General features: G+C 54.0%; 1 protein-coding gene across 1 annotated transcript in view; it reads right to left on the bottom strand.

The window, feature by feature from the left end:
- Positions 1-2,413, bottom strand: part of TEDC1 (tubulin epsilon and delta complex 1) — a 69,895-nt gene extending 67,482 nt beyond the window's left edge. The window contains exons 1-2 of the mRNA XM_027658357.1: positions 2,054-2,413; positions 1,100-1,178 (exon numbers count right to left, since the gene is read on the bottom strand). Coding sequence (XP_027514158.1) covers positions 1,100-1,178; positions 2,054-2,413 — 439 coding nt within the window. The remainder of the gene's footprint in view (positions 1-1,099; positions 1,179-2,053) is intronic.
- Between the last annotated feature and the right edge of the window lie 8,212 nt (positions 2,414-10,625).

Genomic DNA, 10,625 nt, shown 5'->3' with positions numbered 1-10,625 from the left:
ACATGGAAATCTTGTCTCCAAATGCTACAGGGAATTAGTATGGAAGCAGCCAGAATCCAGTGAGGTTGCACTTGTGCAGTACCACATTCACAAAGCTGTAGGAGACAGTCAATAAAAAGACTTACCATACACAGCAGACTGCGGATGAGTGCAAAAAAATAAAAACAGCCAAATGAAAAATAGCAGTCCTGTGAGTAACAGAATCATGCTGATTTCCTGCTGAGCTACCAGCAAAACTATGCTGATTTTGCTCCACGCTCCACAATGCTTAACCTTTTTTAACTCCATTTACAGAGCCACCAGACTCCCAGCTATTCAGGGGCTTAAACAGTGTTGTTTAGGGTTTTCTGCTTTCATGGTAAAAGTGGATTTCAAGTGGTTTCAGACTGAGAAGTGTTTTCTTGACTCATCACAATCCTATTCTCAAAACTTCCTCTGGCAATGAAAGGGCTCTAGACAGACATGTCTCAAGAGAGAAGTTGGGGAGTCATGTCGTACTTGAAATAACATGTATTTAAGAACAGTGCTCTGTCATTGTGAGAAGCCAGCCTGCATTCAGCTCCTCTCTGGAGTAGTGGTCCTGTCCACAAAGATATTCATGGTCTCCCTAAAATAATCACACACACTCTACTTCTTGTTTTGTCTAGAACTTCAATACAAAACACTGCCTTTATGGTTCACATGCTATAATTCACACCTCTGACACAGGACTTGATAGAAAAGTAACCACCAAATCACGTGTCATATGTGGAATGGGGAAAGAAAGAATCAAAGGAAATACAAGTCTATTTCTGTAAATCCCTCTGTAGATGCTGAGAATGCATAAGATCATTGCAGAGATTTACCTGCAACAAAACATCAAATGGAAGCAAGAACCTCTGAAAGACACAAGAACACCCCAGTTTCCTGGACAAAGCAAGTCAAAGAGGAGTAAACCTGCCTGCACAGCTGTGATGCACAATATGTTGGTGGTACAGGTATTAAAAATGGAGCACTATGAACAGGGAACAAGGACCAAAAGAAAAGGTGCTACAAAACCAGTCCCAGTACATACTGGGACAGATGGAAATCACACAGTCAGCCAGACTGACCAGGTTACCTATGGTATCAGACTCTGTCCATCTGCCTCCGTGGATTTGTTTCAGAAGTGCATAGAGCAGCCTCCAGAAATCCAGGCTCTGCAAAAGAAAGACACAGGCAGAGAAGATCAGCAGGTAAAATATCTGCCATATATTTAGCCTTAATTACACAAATCCACATCTGAGCATCATATACATGGAAGGGCACACCTGCATCCTGCCAACACCATTGAATCAGGCAGGTTCATGTATTACCTGTCTTATGAACTCTACCTACAGTTAAGGTGCACTCAGAAAGAGAAGGGCTAATGCTGGCTGTGCAGCAAGACCCAGCACATCTACTCTGAGGCACATACATACAGGAGCATAGCTTCCAAAATCTGCTATGATATAACCACATATGGCACAACTCACCCGTGCTCAAACAAGCACTTGAAGACACTGAAAAGATCTGAGCCACGATAGTGTCAAAAACTCACAAACAAGAGGCAGCACAGAATAAGTTGGAACTGGGAATCATTTCTTGGCCACACAAGGGCAGCACGCTGACAAACTGAAACAGTGATTCTTAGAGCTGGAATTTCAGTCAACACTCGTAAAATCCTTAAGATAGCTAAGTGAGCAAGGGGGGCACCCTGTGTGCGAGCTGCAGGCCTTGGAGGCAAAGCAGGAAGACCCAAGCTGGGGTACAGTAAAGGGCAGCAAACCCCAGGTGACACTGGAAAGGTGTTGCAGACCACGGTGAAACACCAAGCTCTAAATTAAAAACCCTTACCAGAGCAGCGAGCTGAGAGTCCCCTAACACGTGTCAGCTGCGCACCACTCCAAAGCCTCACCACCCAGTCGCCTGTCCCATGGCTCAGTCCCTCTCACCCTCCCACCCAGACCCTGTCCCCCGGCCCGGTGCCACTCGGGTGTCCCGGTCCCCGTGCGCTGTCGCTGTCCCCGCAGGGCGGGGCGGGCGGGGGTCTCACCGCCTGCGGCCGGTCGAACCTGGCGCGGCGCAGGGTGTCGGGGGCGGGCCGGGCGCGGGGCGGCAGAGCCCGGCACAGCGCCCCAGCGGCGGCGGACAGCGCCCGGCCCCGCTCCCGGTGCTCCCGGTGCTCCCGGTGCTCCCGGTGCTGCACGCGCTGCCGCCCCCGCATCCCGCCGCCGCTTCCCGCCCTCCCCGCGCTGCCTTTCCGCCCGTCCCGCCCGCTGCGGCGCCTCCTGCCCGCCGGGAGGGAGCACTGCGGGCTCCCCGCCTGCCTCCCTGGATATCCCGGGTCGCGGCTCGTCCCGCTGCTCGTGCCGCCTGTGCGCTCGGCCTGGGGGCAGAGAACGCTCCTGGCCATCCCTGGGCAGTCAGTGACCCGCACATGTCACCTCCCACTGCCCGCACGTGGCCTGAGCCACGGCCGCGTGTCCCGCCCGGCAAAAAAAACATCCATCCTTTCCTGGCGGGAAGAGCTATTGCAAATCCCTGCTTCGGTTCTTCCAAAAACGCAGTTCTGCCGCAGGCACACTAGGGAGCCGCTTCTCGAGTGATGGGAGAGCACAGGGTTTGGCAGCAGCAGCAGGTCTGCGGATATTCCCATCTGCCTCTGGCTCAGCGGGGTGTGATGCAGCAAGTTCGGGTACCAAGGCATAGAACCCCTTAACTGAAGCAATCCCAGGGATTAATCCTTGGGTGGCAGTGGGGGAGAAACGGATCTGCCATTTGGGAGACAGCGTGAGTACCTGAGAGGGAAAGTCCACCCTTGGCCAGGGTTTACAGAGCCAAAACCTGGCCCAGAGATGGATTCCCGCTGAGGGTTTACATAGGGAGCACAGCCAGGGACACCGGTCTGCTCCATCAGCACTGTGGGGATCCTGCCTGTGCCTAGACATGAGACCTGCTGGAAACTCCCACTAGTGGTTTCTTGGCCAGCTACCCAGTTCATAGCCCATTTAACATGCTCACTATGGATCTAGCATGATGCTTTTCCTTTTTTTTTCCCCAATATCTGAACAACATGAAACAACACGTGAAATTCCTTCCCGCTACAGAACAGCCTCTTGCAGCCAAGTGGCTGCTCACAGTGAGGAGAGAAATCACAGTGGTCCAACAAGACCTCCAACCAACATGAACTGTGTTTGCACTCTTTCCCTCTAGTTGCTCCTTTCCTGCCTCCCACCCCTGTGCTGGGGAGCGCAGCCCTTTCCAACACTGAGTGCTGTCTTAGAGCTCTTGCAGTCCTGTGGATCCTGGCTGCTACTCCAGCCAGCCCTCAAAGGACCCCTGGGTGTGAGTTATCCAGGCTTAAGGATTTTTAAAATATCTTCTCTAGCAGCTGTTGTCTCACATCCTCCTTTCCTAATGGCCTGGAAAGCATTTTCCTTATCCCTCATCCAGTTCTAGCTCAGCAATCTATATCCACTTCTTTGCTGTCCTTCCTAACAGGTTTGGCACCTCCACACAGTTCTTTGCCTTTGGTTCCCAACGGCCCATAAAGTCCTTTTTTATTGCCCAGAGCCTTATCGAACCTGGACAATCCTCTGCTGTCTTTGGCATCCTCCTTGGCTTTCCATACCTTGCTGCTTATGGGTGCTGTCTGTTCCTTCCATGACACATTGCTTGTCTATTTTCCCATCCCCGCTGTAATCTCCAAGCAGGAGGACCTTCAGCTGGAGCCAATTTCCTGTGTTTTCTTGACCACTCCATAAACCCTGCTCAAAGCTATCCTTGTCCCCCCCACACAATCCTCTGTCTAGCCCTTTCCTCCCCAGGGCAGCTGCCGAGACAAGGGCTCTCCTGCATCACCTACTGCACGCACGGGTGGTTCTGCTGTCACCCCTCCTCTGGGCTTCTGTCCCCCAGCCAACACACTAAGCCAACATCTCGCTGGTCCCCCAGGCCAGTGCCAGGCCAGTGAGCATCACCACCCAGCATGGAGTGGCAGCTGGGATCCACACCATCCCAGCACTCCCAGAGCCCCCGTGGCGCCTCTCCATCCCACTGGCCAGACCAACCCCACAGCACCCCAGAGCCAGGCTGACTGCCCTCCTGGCCAGCATCTCCTGGTCCCTGGCCCCGTGGCTCCCCCAGCACACAGTTCTGTGGGCGCAGCTGACACAACACGCCTGGCGCTGCAGAGAGCTGGCGCTTGGCCATGGGCAAGTCGGACGCCAGGCAGCAAATCCCAGCCTCTCTGGCGCAACACGGTGTGGCGGGGGCTCAGTCCCGGCATGTGAGGCCCCACTTATCTGCTCTGCTGACTCCCTGGGTGGTTTTCCCAGGGTGGGAGAAGCCGATGGGAAGGCGATGGTTTCCTGCTGCAGAAATGGACCTTGTGCTGTGGACAGATGAAGGAGGTGACAGCGTGACAGCCCCCAGCGTGCTGTCCCAGCGGGGATGGTGATGGCACCCCACCAGCAGCAAGCCCCTGCCCTGCTGCATCCAGGCCTCTTTCCCCTCCCCTATCTCAGCCACCAGTCCCATGAGGACTGGCAGATGGAAAGAAGCAATGGCTGGCTGACATCAGCACACCACCCTGATGTCACCATGGGCACCTGCGAGGTCGCAAGAGACCACTGGAAGCCTCCAGGACCCTCTGTATGGCAGGGGGAAGCAGGACAGAGCTGGCTGATTGGCTCGACCTGCCTGGCCGCTGCCCTGGGCCCCCCCAGTACTGGGGCAGATTTGGGACGAACTGAGCTGCAGTTTGCCCCAGCACTGAGCATGGCAGTGGGGACCACAACAGGAAGGGAAAGTCTGGTACATACTGAGGGGCCAGGGGTGCTTCTCCTCGGGAGAAGCCACTGGACTTCGCCCTCTCTGGGTTCCTGGGCTCATGTGATGCTGCACAGCCGCGCAGCCGCACATTTTTGGCACAATGTGTCAGCTGGGGTCATTTCCGCCCTGGGTGACTCAGCGGGGCCAAGGGCGCCTGTTTGCACCCGTGCCATGGCAACCCGCCACCACAGACTCTGTGCACCGTTGCCAGAGACGACAGCAGCCCGTCCCATTGCCTCATGCCGATTGTATGTGATAACGGCCATCTCTGCCCGCTCCAGCGGCAGCACGGCTTCCTGATTTCACCTCAGCCCAGCCCTGCCAAGGGGAAGGTGTGAGCTCTCCTTCTGGGAAAACAACTCCTTTGCTCTTTTGGTGGTTTGTGGGGTTTTTTAATGCTTTTATCCCCGTGAAGATGCAGGCAGGAGCCAGCCTGTCTCCAGGCCAGGCCCCCAGGCCAGGCATCAGTGCTTCCCACGCTCCACCGCCAGTGTGGGCAGCCAGAGCTCCTCACTCCTCTGCTCTCCCCTCTCCTCTGCAGCCATCCTAGCAGAGCACAGCTTCTTTCCTTGCCTGCTCAAGGGAGACCTTGGTTGGCCAGAGCATTTCACACCCTGAGCAGGTCAGGCAGGCTGCATCATTTTCTGTTGCAAACATTTCCAGCCCCTTCCCTGCACCCTCCCGACTCTTTATACGTGCTCTCTCTCCCCTTGCTGAGACACCAGGTTAACCAGAGTGGGAAAAGGCATGGGATGGCAGCAGGGCCAACATGGTGCTGGCAGGAAGGAGCTGAGCAGCACAGGGGCTGTGAATACAATCTGCCTGGCATCTCCCTGCCAGAGAGCACTGAGCTGCCTCCTGACACGACCCTCACCAGTGGATGCAAGAGGTGCTGCTACTGCTGGCATGGCCAGCACACATTTAGCATGCTGAGTTGCATCGTGTCACAATTTTACATGATTGAGATCCTTGAAAGCGACCGTAACAGCTCCACGAATGCTCTAGTGCAGGTTGTCCTAAACACAGTCAGTTAGTCTGCAATAGGCCTGTGTGTGGGCTGTAGCACCAAAATTCAAGGTCAGCTCCCAGCAGTTGGATGTTTAAGATGGGCGTTGGTGTTTCAGGCCTTCTGACGCAGGGGTCTGAACTTTCAGTATGATAAGTGAATTGGGAAGGATTAGAAAAGAGATCTGAGATCTCAGCAACTTTCTGTTCTCAGAGTTTCACCCTTTTTACTTTATAGACAAGTTGACGTTCCTCTGCACAGAGGGAAACTCCCTCTGACCTCTTCCCCCCAGGCCTTTAACAAAAGACTCACCAAAGAAAGACAAGAGGCTTTGGCAGGAAGCTCTTGCACCCTTCCCCCTTGGAAACTCTCCCTGATTCCTTGAAAATAACACAAGAGGGATGAAAGTAAAATTCAGCTTTAAGTGCCTGATGTCAACTTTTATGCTTGGGCTCCTTCCTTGGAAAAGCCAAGGACCTGACAAACATCCCACCCACCCCACATTTCCCCACCCAGCTCCTCTCAAACATGGACCACCAGCAATGGGAACAGGGCTAGGGTAGAACAGCCTATCCCCTCCTCTCCTTGCTCCCTGACTAGATCTCAGTCTCCAGTACTGAGGGCTAGTTCATGGGCTCATTCACCTCTCCTTATGCCCCTGGTCGTCCCACTTACCCAGAGTCCTTCTGCCTTCAGTATCTTCAGCTGCTTCAATATGTGCTTGGGATGTTGCTCCCCGTCAGGAACAAAGTTTGAGCCCCTCTTTGCCACCTCTGCAAAGCTGCTTCCGCTGGTGAGATGGGGCTTCCCCAGCCCACTGCTTTGCAGAGCTGGAACGGAAAGTCCTGGCTCGCCACGAGAACTTGCAGAGCTCCTGCTGCCTGACATCGGCTGCACAGTCCTTCTTACCACACTGTCTAGATAAGAAGGCAGATTTCTGAGGTGTTAGGAGATGGACAGACACATTCTTGACCTAAAAGATATTAGAGCTCTTTGAACTTAACACAAATCAGCTTTAAAAATACTCAAAGCAGTGGTGAGCTGGATACCACACAGTTACAGACTGGCTTCATCCCCACGATCCCTGAACAGGAAAGAGCAGGAACCCCCTGCAGCCACAGCCCCTGTGCCATTTTCCTCCAGCCCTGCCTGCACCCTGCCTGCCCCCAAAGGGACACAGCTTTATTTGGAGAAACACTGCAGGGAAACAAACTGCTGCCACCCCACAGCAGGTGCCTGGCCTCATCTGTGCTTCTGGGGCTCTCGTGTCCTTGGTACTCTCAGGCACATGGTGTGACTCTTGGGGATGGTCCTGTGCAGGGCTAAAGGTTGGACTCGATGATCCGTGTGGGTCCCTTGCTTTGGATTAAGGTCTGTCAGTCTGTGCTGAGAGAAGGATACAGGACCAGGTGACTCAAACCAGCCCCTCCTCCCTGCACTGTGGCCCCCAGTGGGGCTGAAATAGCATCCATTCCTTTTATAGATCAGCTGAAGGACCCCCAAGCCCCTTTCTGTCTGCCTCTCCTTTTTTCTTCTGTAGAGAAAGCCACAAAGCCAGGGTGGGGAGCAACGGCCGTTTAGTTTCTGAGCCCATCCTGTTTCCTGTCCTTTGCCAAAACCTCTTCTGCTTCCCTGCCCAGGGCGTTGAGGCTCGCCCACACCCAGCTGCCAGAGAAACTGGTGATGTTGTTTGTTTTCTTTGTCACAGTGATGAAGTGTTTATAGCAACTATCACTCCACAATCCAAAGACGTCACTGATCTCAGCCCAAGCTTCCGAAATAATGGCAGAGAAAGCACAGCCCCTTTCTCCAGCGTCAGTAACGGTGCTGTTTCAGGTCACCAAAGCAGGGGACCTTTGAGCTGGGCATCACCACACTGTAAATTACCCTACACCTTTTGCTGTCCCAGACAGGCACCTTGGGGCTGGGACCATGTGATGGCAGCAATATCCCCATGATGGCTCCCTGGTGACCAGGCAGGACATGGGGACTGCCAGCCACCTCCCCAGGGTCTGCTCTCTGCCTCGAGCATTGGGAGCAGCTGGTGGGGCACACCAAACTGTCATCCTTTGGCTGCTCCCCCCAGGAAGCTGGGATTTTCACTGAGCATCCTGTTCTCCCTGTTGTGGGAGCAGCACAGCCAGGGCATCACTGCACTAAGAGGGAAGGCACCATCCCTGCCTGTCCTAAGCTCAGAGCCGAGAGCATCACAGACAAAATGCACTGGAAGCCAGACTGCTGTGTGTCTGTGCAGCTCACACTGCAGGCCACAGAGATATACTGTTCCATGGAGAAAAGATTGTGTCTGGTGACACCCCACCTCCCTGGCGCACTGGCCGCTGCTGATCCAGCCTGCGCATCGAGGGGAGGCCCCACTCGGGCGTGGATTTCCTATCCGAATGCGATACAGCTGTTTCTGCTTCCTCTCTATAGACCAAAGCAAGTTTTTAAAAAATCGGTTAATCGTATATTTTCTTTGACCAAGGCTCCTTGTGGATGTGACCTGTGCCTGAACTGCCCAACCTCACAGCATCAAGGCTGGAACAGGCAGAGACTGGCTTATACAAGCACAGCTCTTGGAGGGGAGTATGCCAGCAGTGAGTCCTGGGGCTAAAAGCCAGCTCAGGGAGCTCCTACTCAGGGTAGGTAGAAAAACAGGACACTAAGAAGGAGATTTTGGGAATCAATACCCAAGGGCTTGTCCACAGACCTTGCTTGAGAGACCCCTGTTTTTTAACACACGTTCCCCTGTGCAGTACAGAGTGAGGCAGCTGCAGGATCAAGTTTAGCTGCAGCTGCACAGACCTGGCACAGCTCAGTTCCTACATCCCTCCACACAGCCAGGGCAGGGAGAGTTGTCCCCAGCCACCACAACTACACCTCAAATCCATGGCAGGGACAAAAGCAGCCCCAGGCAACACATTGCAAACACCAACGCACTGCAAACAGCAATACTGCTAACAGCAACATACTGCAAGCAGCAGCACACTGCCTCCAGCCCCAGCTGCAGCCACTGCCCACAGAAAGGGCTGGCAGATGAAGGGCTGGATCACCCCAGCAGAACTTGCTTTTCCATACCTCTCACTGATTCTCTTGTCATCCCTGATGGCCTGGTGCCTTGCACTTGGAATAGGCTGCTCCTGAAGTTTCAAGTGCAAGGCCCTGCTGGGAAAGACCAGGAGCCCAATTTACAGGTCCCTTTCCCAGCTGGACACACTTATGCAAATCGAGAGGATGACAAGGCTTCTGTTTGCCATTATTTTTAATGCTTGAGGGAAAACACTATCTCACTGGCACACTCAAAGCTGCTGAGATTCTATCACTAGTTTGCTTTGAAGCTCAGTTGGCAGAGGAAAGCCGTGTCCCAGTGCCCCAGGGGTGGCTGGGTGCCAGCAGCAGTGGCCAGGAGCCATGGGTCCATGGGTGCTGGCACCCCCGGGACGCTGCTGGCAAGGGCAGCGGTGGGAGCAGGAGGGCAGGGGACCCTCCGAGCCCTGGCTGGCTGGGAAGTCTGGTGACAGCTGAACAGCAATAGCTGGGGTTTGCCTTTGACACAGACGCCTGTTTGTTGTGCTAACTGGGTGGGAGGTGACGCAGCACCGGCTGTTCGAGTTCATCCCACTGAAGCATTCCTAGTGGGTGCTGAGCCTTGTAGCATCAAGCAAGTTTTAATTGGAAGTTTTGAGATGCTTATCAGATCAGGCTGCTTTTGACACTGAAGATTTTGACATTGGACATGTACCGCTGACCCCTGAGGGTTTTGGCCAAGTCCCAGCAGGGCCGGCATGACTGTAAGATGTAAAGCAGTCTCTAAGGAAATGCATGCATAAACTGTAGACAAAAATATCCCAGTGGGTGATGAGGTATCTCTGAATATGTAAATGGGTGGCTCAGATTAGGGAAAGACATGGTTAAGAAGCCATTTTAGAAACATCCCTCAAGTTGACATCTTTGACATCTGTGAGTGCTGTTCTTCCAATGGGGCAAAGACATTAAAACACAAAAGAGCAAAGCTCTTATGAGCCAGCACTTGCTTTGTAACACCAACACGTCTGCTTTCCTTACCAAGGGAGGCTGGCTCTGCCTCGACTGTAATCTCCCAGCTCACTTGGTCTTTTTGTATGCCTGCTCAGAGCAAAAGCAGCAAAATACCAGGTTATCCTGATGTGACAGGTAACCCCCTCCCAGCAAGACACTTCTCTGCCCCAAAAAATGGCTGCACAGGGCCATCTCATATCCAGGAGCAGATCTGGGGGCTGCCCATGGTCATGGCTTTCCAGCAGGCAGTGCCTGAAGCCAGGACATGGCCGGGAGGCTGTAGAGTGCCACAGAGACCTCAGGTCAACAGTCTCATTGAGCGGCACTACATGCCTCCATTTTAACCCCATGACAGCCACAGGCAACAAGAGCTGGCTTATGGTGGGAGCAACCACGCTCTAGACTTCTGCAAATGTCTCCACACAGACCCGGTGAGGCTGTGGGTGGAGTAGGACCTTGCTCCCAAAAGCAGGGAGACTCCAACCCTGGACAAGCACCAGTACAACACCCATCACCCCTTCCCTTGGGGCGTGCTCACCCACAGCACCTGGGACTTCTTTCACTGCCCCAGGGCTCAGGCAGCCCCTGGGCTGGGCAGCCAAGGGCAAGACTCAGCACACACCAGGAGCAGGAGCAGATGGAGCCATCACACAGTGTCTCAATCCAAAGGACACAGGGGTCCTCAAGCAAGTGGCAAGCGCTTCACAAGTGAGTCCTGCAGGACCCCCATTACAGACAGCACAGCTGC

Source organism: Corapipo altera, unplaced genomic scaffold (genome assembly GCF_003945725.1).
Source record: "Corapipo altera isolate COAL_440 unplaced genomic scaffold, ASM394572v1 79, whole genome shotgun sequence".
Taxonomy (NCBI): domain Eukaryota; kingdom Metazoa; phylum Chordata; class Aves; order Passeriformes; family Pipridae; genus Corapipo; species Corapipo altera.
This window is presented reverse-complemented; position numbering and strand designations above follow the sequence as displayed.